Source organism: Chelonoidis abingdonii, chromosome 20 (assembly GCF_003597395.2).
Source record: "Chelonoidis abingdonii isolate Lonesome George chromosome 20, CheloAbing_2.0, whole genome shotgun sequence".
In the NCBI taxonomy this organism is placed as follows: domain Eukaryota; kingdom Metazoa; phylum Chordata; order Testudines; family Testudinidae; genus Chelonoidis; species Chelonoidis abingdonii.
Genome location: NC_133788.1, coordinates 19,330,715 through 19,345,542, shown reverse-complemented (window position 1 = coordinate 19,345,542; position 14,828 = coordinate 19,330,715). Strand labels below are relative to the sequence as shown.

At 39.5% G+C, this 14,828-nt stretch overlaps 1 protein-coding gene across 3 annotated transcripts in view; it reads left to right on the top strand.

Moving 5' to 3' along the window:
- VMP1 (vacuole membrane protein 1) overlaps positions 1-4,891 on the top strand; it is an 85,714-nt gene extending 80,823 nt beyond the window's left edge. For all 3 annotated transcript variants that reach the window (XM_032784951.2, XM_032784948.2, XM_032784949.2), the window contains 2 exons: positions 612-714; positions 2,033-4,891. In XM_032784951.2, the coding sequence (XP_032640842.1) occupies positions 612-714; positions 2,033-2,176 (247 nt within the window). In that variant the 3' untranslated portion in view covers positions 2,177-4,891. The remainder of the gene's footprint in view (positions 1-611; positions 715-2,032) is intronic.
- Positions 4,892-14,828: the final 9,937 nt, after the last annotated feature.

Genomic DNA, 14,828 nt, shown 5'->3' with positions numbered 1-14,828 from the left:
CTTTTTGGATAAGGATGACGCACAGATTGTCCTAATAAGGACTTAGTTTGAGAAAGGAGCCGCCTTCTTTGAGAAGATAGGGGCAAGTCATAGGACGGGCAGTTTCTTTTTTAACCAAGGGATGACACAAGCACAAGTCATTTCCTTATTAATCGGTTCAAACCAGTTCTTACAGGAACTGCTGGTGATAAATGTGGGACTTCTGAGAAGTCATTCATTTTATTCTCAGCCGTGCATCAGTGCACAGCCTTAGCTGAACTTCTCCCTGGCTTTGAGGAAGTAGTGGAGCATATTGCTCTCTGTGTTACCTCTGAGTTTATTATCAATCTGCTGTGAAATCCCTTTTTTTTTTTTTTTTAACCCCTTTTTTTTCCTCTTTGAGAGTCTGGGGGACCCACTTGTCTCTCTTCTTCAGATGAACCGATAACACACACAGTATTGTTTGGGTCTCCCAGTTATCCCATGCAGGGTGATGCCTTCTGATCTATGGCTCTAATCTGAACTTTGTTCCTTTTGAGCCAAAGTGGTAAGTTTAAAAAATAAATAAATTTTGTTTTCTTGTTTTTTCTCTCCAAACTTTCTCTTGTTCTCTGGAATGAAATTTGCACCAGTGCTGTCCCAAGTATAGGTCCCTCTCTTCAGAAGCCGTTTCAAGAGTACTTGGAAGCTCAGCGAATTAAACTTCACCACAAATCTGACAATGGAGTACCACAGGTAAGAATTCCACCCACTACCTTTTTTTCTTCTTCTTTGCTACTCCTTAACTCCTTACCCATTTAATCTGATAAAGTTTTGATTTTAGCCTTCAAAGACCTGCAAATCTCAAAAGAGATAAGGCTTTGAATCGATTTTAAAAACAAGCTGGGAAGTTCAGAGGAAAAACTGTATTTGTACTACATAGAACTGGGTTAGACATTCTGTCCATCTGGGAGTAAGCTAGGCAGCTAAGCAAAGCTGGTGGTTTGTCCTGACTTTCTAGTCATTTCTTTTGGTACAAGAGGCAAGCTATTAAAGACAGCAAAAAGTTAACTTTACATGTACAATTATGGGTAAAGAATCCCCCCCCCACCATCAAATATTACTAAAGCATCTAGGATTTGACTTTCCGTTTTTCTTGTTAGCTACTTAACCCTGCTCCCCCCGCCCCCCACAAAATAACCAACCAACCAAAACACATCTCAATGGTCAAAGAGAAAATATTAGGAAAATACAATGTGAGGGCCTTTCCATGCAAAAATCTTTAAATACGTGTCCCACAGCTTTAGATATAAAAGGATTAATTAACCCCTAAATTTTAGACATGATATTTTTAGGGTAACTAAGATATTGATATACACAAATTATTAACCTTACATTTTAAGTCCTAATCCCTTTTGTTTCTATAAACATTTGCTTTCCTAGTTCTTAACAGAAAAAGAAGGGTAATTAAGGGAAGACCAGTCTGGAATAACTTCTGCCCTTTGAAGTAATCTCTGTGCAGTGCATTGCTGCCCTCCTTTGACCAAAATAGAAAGTAGAAAAAAGCACGGGACTGGAGAACACTGCAGAAGCATGATTTTTTTTAATCCATTCCATTAACTTCCAGCTACATAACTTGAAATAGCTTCCAATTAGTATCAAACGTGCTGTAGGCAGTTCAGTAAAAACTGACTGTTAACCAGTGACCGTATTGTACCTTGTGCAAATGACCACGGATCACATCAGGCTTTATGTGAATTTGTTGAGACACTAACCAAAAGAAGCAAAATCATGGCTAATAAATCACTTATCGACTCACCCACCAGAAATAATCAGTTGCCTTGCAGTGATTTGGCAGCACCTTTCATGCTGGCTTTAAAAGACCAAAGTTAGCTTTACAAAGAAGCCTGCAGGGACCCTGTTAGTTTGTGCTTGTTCCTGTTGTAGTTTTATATATTATGCAGAATCCTGAGATGATTAGATTCTTTCTTTCCCTTCAGCTGGGAATAGGAGAAATCTTTTGTATTCTGCTAATCTGAATTTTTTCCCCTTGTTCTGTTTTTTGTTTTTGCAGGGGGAGAACTGGTTATCATGGACGTTTGAAAAACTTGTGATTGTCATGGTTTGCTATTTCATCTTGTCTATAATAAACTCCATGGCCCAAAGCTATGCCAAACGAGTGCAGCAGAAGATGTACTCTGAAGAAAAGACAAAATAAGCTGGGTAAAACCCATTGAAATGGGCTTTAGCAGACATGCAAGTGACAGGTCTTACCATATGTTAAAAATCGGCATTATTCAAAACAGGGAAACACTTTTAAAAATCATCAATTTTCCAGCTGTAACAAGTTTTTAATTATTTTCTTTTGAAAGTAATTCACTATTAGAGAATAATTTTCATTTACAAACATATGTATGTTAAAGTAATATGTATATACTCTCTCTTTAATTCAGTCTGAGTTGTACTTTATGGGGTGGCACGTGTGATGCTAGACTAATGTTGAACATGAATGCTTTCCATTCAAGTTAATTCCAAAATTGATGATTTAATACTTAGCACAGCTCCAGATTTCCTGATTAACTTGCAGCCTGGCCTAAAAGTAACAATTTTCTTTTGAAGGATGGCTGTCATGCCTCATAATTTCAAGGTCATTGAAATGTATGTAAATGATAGTAGACTGGGTAACATTCTTGCATGTCCCTCATGGTAATACGAGTCCATCTGAGTTCTCAGAAATGCTGTCACATCGCACATGCTCTCGGTTGGAAAAGCCGCCCTTCCAACTTCATAATGGTGTAAGCAGAGATGGCTGATGTCAAACTGGTGCAGTTCACTTTTTTATTCTGTATATTTAGAATGAAGTCAAGATAAAACTTTATAAAGTCATCTTTGATCATTCCAGAATTTCTTGTGTCGGTCTTTTTAAACTGTTTCTTTCCCTCAGCACCTTTGGTATACTCAGTTTCTCTTTAGTTTTTTTATTAAGCTTATGTCCAGTTTTTTGCATGCTTACTAATCCTTCCTGTACAGTAAGCACAGAAACCTTTTGTTAATTTTTCTTGAACTTCTTGCTCAGCAGAAGGAAGTAGAAAGCATATATTTAGCACCTTGTAGTATGGTATGATTTATTTAAATAGGCTAGTTAAATGACGTTACTAATTTTGTTATCAGATCACTCTAGATGTTTGCTTAATGTCAGGAATACAGATTTATAGCACCATGAGTACTGCAGGAAAAAGGTTGGGGAAGCGTAGAAATCAGAAATTGAACACAGGAGTGGTAATTAATAACCGTAATAAAGAACATTAAAGTATACTTTAAAAATATCCCAATATTTATTATTGTTACAAATCAGTGTGTTTGAAATTAACTTGTATTGAAGGGGTAGACTTGTTCTTTTCTTAGTAAATAGGTGACTATTCCACTGCTACTGTGTGTATACAACGCTTCTCTAATAGTCCCTGAACTAGTAGGAATATAGTTTTGTTTTATCCATAAGAAAATTAAAATAAGTTGACTTGTTTAATCAGACGTTCTTAAATGGTGGTACATGGATTCTATTTAGGCTAGAACTGGCTCAATACCTATTAAATTAGATGCATCTGCCCATCTCGAGGAAGGCGCAGTAAACATGCTTTTTGTTTGCCTGAATGTTCATTTGTGTTCCCTACCGTCGTGACATCTCCATGGCTGTACCATCCTGTCGGATAGCTTATCAGACTGATGTTGACTGTTGGATCTCATGGCAACAACAGTCGGTAGGCTGTCTGACATTTTGGTATCTTTCATCTGACCATTTGCTCATCCATCTCAAATTCTGTTTTTCATTGAACATCAACAGGCATGTAAGTGTTTAAAGTTTAGAATGCAAATTATTTTAAATGTAAATGTGTCATAACTATTTTTCTTAAAATATAGCAGTTAAGTATTAAATTTATAGTTAAATTACATTGCAAGATATGTGAGATTTTTAACGTTTTTGCTTTTGTGTGCATCATACATAACTTTAAACAAACTGTGACAGTGTTACTTGAATGCATGAAGAGAATATTATATAGACTTCTCTAACATTGCTTCTGATATAAAAATCTCAGTGGGACATTTTCAAAGGCACAAAGGGCCCCACTCCTGTTTGTGCCTGGAGATTTAAAAAGAGCAAAATGTAGCAACAAATTCATATGACTAATTATACATGCATAAAATCATGACTATTTGATATTTCACAGCAATGGTTTAAATCAGCCAAAACTTAAATTATGCAATTTTTGGTTAGTCATGGGTTATATTCAGCAGCTTTGAGGCACTTACGTTATTTTTCCCACAACATATTTTGACTTAGGAAAACATTGTGGTTTGCCAGTTGTAGCACTTTATTTAGTAGCAGCTTTGTTTTGTTCAGCTCTAACATCTACCAAATATATAGGGCACTATTCTCATTCACACCAAAGCTGTTTTACACCACTCTGGCAGTGGAAAGGGCCCTAAGAGTGTATTTAATGTAGGCCTCCTTTAAGGTCCCTTCATGGTACCAGAGTGAGATGAAAAGATCTTGTGTAACTAAGAATCTGGCCCTAGAGCTTTCTGTCTCAGCATGTCTTCAGATGATTTCTCAAACACACTTTTAGTTGCCTCTTTTATCCAAAGTCTTTACAGTGACTCTGCCTAGAGAATAATAACCAAACAAATTGCAAGCTTTCCCCCGTGTGTATAATATAGATGTGTGTGCCCGTTCTGATGAACTGTGCTGTAATTCTGAAAGCTTTCTAAAGTTCATCTTTTATCTGATATTTAGAGAATGGACTGAACACTATACCTGCTTCTTTCTTATCAGACACTGGATGGTGATCCTTTAATACTTAATACAAGGTAAAAAATAAAGATTTTCAAATTGATGTCTTCATGTTTTTGCTCAAATAAAAATAAATATCTCTAAGTGGTATAGTGTTTCCTTTTGTTTCATTTCAGCTGAATAGAGCCCATGTTGTATATTTTGCCTTTTCATGTTATCCTGTAAATATGTACTGTCCCGACACAGATATTCAGTGAGGAACATGATTTAAGAAGAGATTTCACAACTGCATGACAAATTCAAAGGAAATTCCAAAGCCTTTAACGCTGTACGTGGAAATGGGGTTTAGTCTTCCAAAAAACAAGATTCCTGTTGTTTCTTTGGTTTTCAGATGACATGGATGTTCAATATTAAAGGAGAAAATTATCCATTTAGAGCTTAGCTGAATTACATTTAATGAAGAAATATTGATAGGTAATTTCTTAGTTGTCAGACACGTATGCGCTTTGTTACAGTACTAAAGGTGTACTATGTGCATATACTATCATCCTTGCAGTGACGAGTAAAGTTTCCTTATTTTCTCTGCACTCTCATTGTTCTTACATGCCTTGATACTTCTTTTTCATGCACATATTTTCCTTGTACCGTTGAGGAACACACAGCAATGAGCTATTAGCAGCCCTAGCAGTGGCAATTAATGTTTTGGTTTAACCGGGCTTTGAAAGGGAAAACTGCAAGATAAAACAGATTACCAATCACCAGTATAAAACATGACCAAATCACTCATTTCACATGTCCACTGTAAATATGAAATAACAAAGCAGTTAGTCGACCTAATTATCAAGCCAGGTAGATCAGAGCTCAAATCACAGCAAGGATTTCAACAGATCCTCCTCTTTGATCCTCTAGGCCCTGCCAAATGTCTAGACTGGCCCAGAGGATCTCAAAGAAAACCATCTGTGATGGGAATTATAGGCAAGTTCTGTACTTCCCCTTCCATCCATGAAAATAGCTGTGGAAATTGCCTGTTCCCTGTCTGACTGTAGCTCTGAACCACTTGTCTTTATCCTTATTGGAATTAGCCATTTTAATGATGCCCTAGGGATTATGCAACTGCCCAGCTCATGTTAATGGAGATGTTTAGTATTCAGGAGCATATGATGTTGGTTATTCTATAGTATCCTTTCTTAATGTCCATATTGGACCTAATTTGTAAATTGGTCTCAGTCCAGCTTCAGTCTCTTTGCAAGTACAATTCATTGCAGGCACAAATAGCAGTTAGACATCTCCATGATTAACAGGCACAATTGAAAGTCTAAATACTTGTGCCCATCATTGACTGCAGGTGCAAAAATAAAGGACGGTGATTATCTATTCCTCAGAGGCAACAATAAAAATTGCTGTTTTCCTTGAAGCACATCGTTAAAAATGCCTTTTAATAGCAGCAATATGCGAAAAGGGTGAAATTATTCATATGCATGAAAGTAACTACTCCCAGCTCCCACAGGGATGCAGTAATAAGTGTGTGAAAAGTAAAAGACAACAATAACCAATTTTATCTGCTAGGCTCTGATCTGCCTCACTGACAACAGACTAGCCTAGGTGGGACTTTGGTGGGGGGTTCCTGATAGCTTCTTCAGTAAGTTTGGAATGGGATAAACACTTTCCCTGTGATAAGACATGCTATGCTAGCACAGTCAGAATCATACAACAGGCAAAGTTCGCATATGCTCCTGCAGGCTCATTTTAAATGTGATTATGCAAAATGTATTTTGAGCCTGCTGCAGTGCTCTCCTCTAACGGACAAGGTGGAGGGCACAGCATGCCAACAATGCATTCCTTCCTCTTTCACCCACTTCACTTTTTACTGTGCCACACAGTTGGTGAAAATGCCCATGGAAAAAAAGTTTTATTAAAGGCAACAAAGCAATGCATTTTGCTACATTTGTCTTGGGGGATGAAGGAAGAGGATGTAATGTAGGCTGGAGTTTTCAAAGGAGCCTAAGGGAGTTAGCTGTGCAACTGCCATTGAATTTAGGTTCTTCTGAAAAACCCAGACCTAATATTTAGGATGCTGCCCAAACACAAAAACTGCTTAATCAAAGCTACAGTCATAACATGGGTCTAGCTTCATCCTGGTGCTTGTATTTTATTTCAAGTAACAATGCATGCCGGATGAAGTCAAGAGTCTGGAATAGTCTTATTGCTGCATACTCAGCAAAACGTTATTGCAGTCAAAATGTTGTGCATTTATCTGTGTTAGTTCAGCCTAAACAGGCTTTTTAGCTGTGAAGTCATTCAGCCCACTCACTGCTTGTGCTGTGCGGCTGGTGAACTGTTGAAAAAAGAAAGCGCTCTGAAGTGTTAATGCTCTAAAATGAATCTAAACATGTAAATAGAATTTTTTAAAATGTAGTTGATTGGGCTGAACCTTATTTTAGTCTGTTTTAAGCTAACACTCGTCTTTACTATGTATAATTCTTATCATTCACTGAATGACTAAGAGAACCTTGAACACGTTAACATTAAAACCAAAGGGCAGCATTCTCTAAACATCACTAAAGTTGTTTATATTTAATATCTGGTGTATTACAAATGAATCAGCATTTCATGGGAGTGACACTTGGGTTTAATTGTTCCTGTAACTTCCTGAGAAACATGAACTAGGTTGCCCAAGCAGTTCTTAACGAGCGTATTGCCTGCCATTTCCAACTGAAAGAGAAGAGGCAGGTCTTATCATTTCAGTGTATTGTTCCTGTTTTGATAAACTCCCCTACAGCCTCACCATTCTCATAATAGCCCCCACCCCTGCCCTCAGTGTATCCAGGACATGTTAGTCCCAGTCTTTGGGCCAGTTGTATTGAGGTGTTTCACCTAGACAGTCATACTAAAAACCCCCGTTAGTTAAACCGTTTGTCTCCTTCCCTTTGCCTTGATGGTGTGTGTTGCTTTCAGACATTGTTACTGCACGGAGCGTTATGCCAGTCTGTAAACTGCCTTATTTAGAGAGAAGATGTAGCTGTGGATCTAAACAAAGTTTTTGAGATCCCAGTTTTATATAAACACTTTTTTTGGTGGCGATTTGTCTGTTTGATTGGTTTTAAGACAGCCTAGAAGTCTGTGCTGTAAGCAGCACTATACTGTAGCTGAACATCTGTCAAATTGCCAAGGGCCTTGCTGCTCTACAGGGCAGGAATTCTGTTGGGAATAAAGCCTGCTGCTTTATTAGCAAGAGTTGTCCATGGAATCGTCCTCACTCACTTCTCACTCAAGTGCTTTTCCCAAAGTCTGACCCTGGGCTGTCCCAGGACTCCAGGATTCCTTAGGCCACATTGTGTAGGTCGCAGCCTCCATAGTGGAATGGGGTAACTACTAATTATGCTATTGCCTCTTCAGGTGCTTTCCCTGAGCAGTTAATTGGGCTTCATCAATTGCTCTAGAGAAAAAGTGACGAGTCAAATTATTGCAAATGTGAACAACTTAATAGGTGTATCTGAGCAGCCCTCATCCAATGGAGTCTGTACAGAATGAGCATTTTCCACAGTCAGTAATCAAAACCTGCCCACTCACATGGGATTACAAACAAAGCAACTAGGGCAGGGAAAAGGCTACTCGATCACTTACTACATTTCCCCTATTAATGCAGCATTACCCAAATAACCTTCCCCCCAGTGAAATGCTCCCCTAGAACTAACCATTACAGCTGTGGTGCAGTGCTGGGAACCTGGGTTATATTCCCATCTCTGCCACTGACTCTGACCTGAGGTAAGTTGCTCTCTCTCTGCCAAAAACCATTCTGTCTCCATGTCAGTCATTTGCAGCCTTTCCCTTCCTCTGGGTCCTTATTACTGAAGATATTTGCATAAAAACAGCCTCTTGGTTTCAGAGGCTTGTTTCCTGCTGCTTATTCCTCATCTAAGTCCTATTGACCTCTGCTTGCGACATCACCACTGGTTGCTATGGAACTTATTTTATATATTGCATAAGAGGGACTCCAGGTGGGGAAACGAGCAACAGGAAGAGAAGAATTCTAAAGAAATCCAGGGCGAGTTTATTACTCAGAGCTTTGCCTAAAAAGATCAATGGGGAAAAAAAAAAAAGGGGATGGGGGGGTGGGGGGACGCTTATCTAAGCAGGCTTTCTTAGAAGCAGCATGCGTTGGTGCAGCAGGTGAGCTTTAATCTGGTACCTCCCTTAAGCATTTTATATAGGGCTGAATTGCCTGTGTAATTACCAGATACACACACACACTACATTGACTATTGACCAATACAGTTGCTGTGCTCAGGAGTTAGAAGACGGTGACTATCACCCACAAATGGCTGCAGCATTTTTAGATGAAGCCATAGTGTGAAAATTTCCCAGGCCCTTTTATGGAGGCCTACTTTAGGTCTGGTTCTGGGAAGGGCATTAGCTGCAGGCGAAGCTTCAAGAGAGGCTAAATTGGAATTGCTTAGCTTTCAGTCACTAGTCAAGGGCCAAATCCTTGCAGTTCATACTTGAGCAAAACTCTGTGACCTTCAGTGGCATTTTTACCTGGAATAAAGATTTCCGGATTTGACTCAAGATGATAAAAGCCCTTGGCTTTCTTGGTGGGGAGGGAGCTTACAATTTGTATCTCAACACTTATTTTTGTTGCCCAGAAGTCCATGAGAATGCTTTGTACTTGCCAGCTGTTTGGTCAGTAATGACCAAGTGCTCCTCAAATGTGGATGTTACTCCCTGCTTTACAAATGGGGAAATTAAGACATAATGAGGGTCAGTGAGTTGTCCAACTTCATACACCCGTAACGGGTCTGCAATCCGGGCCTCACAAGTCAGTCTTGTGCTGCTTCTCTTCCTCCCCGCACCAATCATTTAGTTCTGTAAAATGGTGGTAGAGACACTGCCCTCCTTTGTAAAGTGCTTCTAGATGTACAGATGAGAAGAGCTAGGTATTATTTTACATGAACCATAATTTCAGCTTTTTCCCTGGGATTATAACAATCTTTTTTCTATAGTTTTCCTGGCATTATTTTCTGTTGTGTACTTTGCTCTCCTAAGCCCCAATGCCTACCTCTGTCTACCCTTGGCTCAGTGACCTCGGCCTGGACGGACCCCATTTGACTTCAGCATGGCTCAACTCAGGCCCAGAAGTCTACCTGTGTGGAGGTAAGATTGGGGCCATCATTTGTAATGTCATCAGAATATCACCAGACCATTCAAAATACAGCAGTTGACCTTGGGTCAAATTCTTTTTATATACAACAATACTCTGAAATGAAAATACTGGATTAGTGGAGGGAAATACCTGGCCTCGTGTGTAACAGAACTCAGTGGAAATATTCAGACTTAGCAGGTGCAGAAGAATCAAATATTTCCTCTTGGGATAAGGATGTTTAGTTGAATTTATATTCATCTATTGCATATATTACCATTCTGGTTTTTCACCTAAAATCCAGTAAAGAAACGAGAAGTTGTTACCTTGCACTGTTGAACTACTGAGTAATATAGTCACTTTCTAGATAATGTAGCAGTTACAACAAAGGCAGAACTACAAGCTTGAACTGCCCAGAGAGTGGGAAACCCCCACTGGTTTTTCCCTTGCAAGATACTAATGACAATGATAGTCCAGCAGTGAGTGATGTTGCATGTAACTCCGCTGTATATTCTTGAGCTCAGATACTGTACTGACCGGTTTGGAGAGCAGTGGCTCTGAACTGTTGCCCAAGTCTCCCCGTACTTACTGACAGTGTTATAACGATTCTGCAGCTGCCTTTGCCAAACACAAAATACAAAGAGTCAGTATTTTATTACACCTTCTGTGATGTGTGGGAGAAGGGTTGCTTTCCACTTGGCTCCTCTGGCAGTGTTCTGCTTACATGCTCCACAAAAATGATCTATTACATATTGAAGTTCACTGGGCAAAAGATCAAATTAAATCATGTCATCTGACCACAATTACACCATTCTTAAGCAGAGGAAGCGTATTTTTGTGAATCTGTGTATAAACACTATACTGTGCATGTAATCTAATATGTATAAAGAAATATTCAGAGGAGACCACAGAATAGAATTTACACCTTTAAATGTGCAAATAATATACCAATAGAATAGAGTTTGTGTTTCCTGTTGCATGTAAATCTGGAACAAAAACTCTTGAACAGCAAGTGAGGTTCAAACAAGGAGCTGTCAGTGTCTGGTGCGTGATGATTTAGAGCAGCTTTCTGCTGTATTTTGTATTTTTGAATCATTAACCAGTTTGTTCTTCTAGTTAACTCTACCACTCATCAAAGTCAGTATCTTTTATAATTTTAGGCCCAAGAAACCTTTATCACTTTTTTTTTTTCTGCTGTCTGTTTATATCTTGTGATACAACGTAACTTTTTTTTTAAACAGGCCTAACTCACATGAATACTCCATTGACTTAAGTGGAACTCCTTCTGTGAGTAAGCCTCACTTAAATGAATAAGGTTTAGAAGATCAAGCCTCATTTTGAACTAAGTGTACATACAGTTATCTGTGGTTTTGTTTTACGTTAATTACTCTTTCTGAGGGAGGAATTGCTGTCTAGAATCCCTCAGCTTTAACAGGACTATGGAGTTAAGTTCAGAGGGAGAGCTCAGCGGTTTGAGCATTGGCCTGCTAAACACAGGGTTACGAGTTCAATCCTTGAGGGGGCCACTTAGGGATCTGGGGCAAAAAAAAAAATCAGTACTTGGTCCTGCTAGCGAAGGCAGGGGCTGGACTCAATGACCTTTCATGGTCCCTTCCAGTTCTAGGAGATAGGTATATCTTCAATTATTAAATATTTCCATGTTAGAATCCTAGAATATGAGGGTTGGAAGGGACTTCAGGAGGTCTAACAGTCCAACCCCCTGCTCAAAGCAGGACCAATCCCCAGGTAGATTTTTGCCCCAGATCCCTAAATAGCCCCTTCAAGGACTGAACTAACAACCCTGGGTTTAGCAGGCCAGTGCTCAAACCACTAGCTTGATAACGCTGGAGCATTTGCAACACCTGTTCCCATCACAACTTCACAAGGTTGCCTGTAGCTCCTGTTTCATTAAATTGGGGCAGTTTCTGTAAACTCAGTGACTATCTCAGATCCTATTTTCATCATTTACCCTTTCCTCCATGTAACAGGCTGCCAGTGCTTGCTTGAAACACCACACCCTTTAGCCTGCTGGGGAAGGGTTAAATGGGCTGTGCTGACTCACTAAGCCGGGTGACTCATTACCTTACCCAGCTATAGGGGAAATGGCTGTCTAGAGGGAAAGGATTATAAAGCCAGAAGGGGGTATTGTGATAATCTTATCCAATCACTCTCTACAGCTGCAGTGCTGGACTGAGCCACGGGGGGCATGTAGGCAGAGCGAACCTGGAGTAGGAATTTTAGGAGCAGCCAAATCCAGAAAGGAGCCTTACACTGAACTTGGTTGTATTGCTAAGGCTGTGTATGCACTGTGCTATGAGAGCAGTTTGGGAAAGGCACCAGCTCATGCTCAATTTCTTTAATATATTTATAGCTCAAAAATCAGTTCCATGTATTATTTCAAATGTGGCTTTTGCACTGTATTGCTCTAACTAGCTGACCTTGACTTACGGATTCCAGATGATTTGTTGTTAACTTTAGATAGGAAGTTTTTAAAATGGTATCCAAAACTCATGGACTTCTCTAGAACACAGACTTGTGTGTGTGCTTTCTTTCATGGATTTGATGCCTGGTTTCATAAGACTCCTTCCATCTACACTGGATTTTATAAAAACTAATACTCAGGCTCCTTGTATCTGAGTTTCATTAGCTGATTGTAGCACATTTCTTCCGGGTTAACTAATTGCGCTCCTTGATCTTTTACTGCTTTCACCAAATTATCCTCTGCATTCAAGGCCCAACACAGTCAAGGTGTACAGACTATACCTTCTGCAGTACTCCACACGTAGGTTCTCTTGGGGATGAATGCATATTGAGAGCTAGGTAGATTATGTCCATAGCCACTTCAAGGCTTTGTCACTCCCTCAAACAATTTCATGCTTTCATTCTGCTTTTAACAGGTGAATTTTTGGTGCTGCTGAAATGCACCAGCCTGGTGGGACTAAAGTAAAGTTCCCTTATTCACCAAACAGGTCAACAACACAACCTCACCAGAAGCTACCTTCTGCCAACCAATCAGTCTGCCTGGATATTCACATGGAGGGACACTGGGCAAATGAGTAGTGCAGGCATTATGCTCCATTCCTTGGTCTCTTTCCAATAGACCTATTGTAACAGTGTCATTTCTGGTAGTTTCTGCGATGTGAATACTTGACTCCTATGATTCCTAGAATGACGCCTTCAGTTAATAAGCTTGTGAGGACTGCTGAATCAAGCCATTAAGTTTTATTTAATTACATTAAGGTTAAAGGCCCTATCCAAGGCTCTGGCTTACCCTACATAATTAGTTTTCACAGTAAAATAAAAAGGGGGACTGCTGAGGCTGCGCAACTAATATAATTTCAAACAATAATAAAAATCACACGTCATCCAGCTCAGCTAACTCTCAGCCCACTCTTCCCCAAGGCCCTGGGAAAATAGAGGGGCCACGTAGCATGCCAGAAAAGTAGGTCCATTTTGGAATGGGGCAAGTGTGCTGAATCCAAAGTCACTGTCCCTGCTGAACAACAGCCTGAGAGGAAGTAGCCTAGAGATGAAACAGGATTCCAACCAATTATCAATTTCTTGTGCTAAGCAATGAAAATAATGGTGACTGCTGGTGCAAAAGCTTACACTTCCATTCTCCCTTCAAATTCTTCTCACAGCCTCAAGGCCATTTTTGCTGGCATGAAACTTGTTTTCTGAACATTCGTTATTTTGGTCACTGGGTGCCAGCCTGTCATGTTACTGCAAAGAGGTGTGTTCCTTGCTGGAATTGGCAATGTTTTGCCCTGAATCCTATTTGTGAGCAAGTTTTGTCAGGCATCCTCATAAAGCAACGATTAATAGGTGGGTTCTGCTCTGCCTTTGAGCTACTGAAATCTGTCCTCTTTGGTTTTCAATCTTTGCTAATTCACCGTAATTGGAGCTCTACCTTTCTACCTGTATTTGGAATTTCCTGCTTTTTTTCCAGCACTGAAATCACACCTTAGCTGGCTGTTAAATTTCCTGATTCTAGCAACAATCTCTTAATTCTGAAATTGAAATATGTCAAGTCAAGACAAAATGGATCAGTTATGTCCATGCTCGGAATAATAAGCATGCAGAAGAGAAACAAAGGGATGACAGTCATGCAGGAAGGAATATCTGCTTACTTGTTGATGTAGCAGTAAGACCTCTCTCCAATTCCAAGGAGGTTTATCTGCTAAAGATTTTATCTTGTTTCACCATGTTTGCTAGAACTATAGGTTGGGTCATGTGTTCCTGGAACTTCCAGTCTTCAGACGTTAAATTTCTTGGTTACCTACTGTCAGCTCTGATAGGAGAACTACTTCTTTTTCTGATACTTCAGCAGTGCTCTTTTAAAACACTGAGGCAAAAGAATTCCTACTATGTCACTAACAAGAAGAGAGGGAAAAATTCCATTCTCTGTATTGTCTTCCTGACCCTTTGTTCCTTGAATAGTCTGTGTTGTTTATCTTAACCTCTTATGCAATCTTTCCTTCTGAAGAAGCTTCAGTCTCTTGAGTAAAAATAAGCAAGTGAGAGACTTTCAAGAAGGGTTTAAAAACAAAACAAACCCACCAAACAAACCTTTTTATTCAAGTTAGCAACCCAGCAGCTAGGAAACAGTCATTTTTACAGAGAAATATTTTTCTTTATCAAGAAATTCTAATTTAAAAATCCCCACAACAACTTGGAAAAAAAGAGCATAAAACAAATATTAGCCCCTAAGCTTGTTTCAAGAACATGCTTGGCTATTAGAATGATGGGTGTCTTTTCATTGACTTCCGGGGGAGTTGAATGGGCCTTAAAGAAGGAACGAGCGTGGCTAAGTAAAGACTTGCTGAGAAAAAGCAAGTGAGAGAGGATGAGCTTGACTGGATTCCTTGCTAGGTCTCTGGAGGAAAAATCCTATGATGCAATGTTGTGACATCTCTTGGACAGAAAAAAAATGTAAGTGCATTA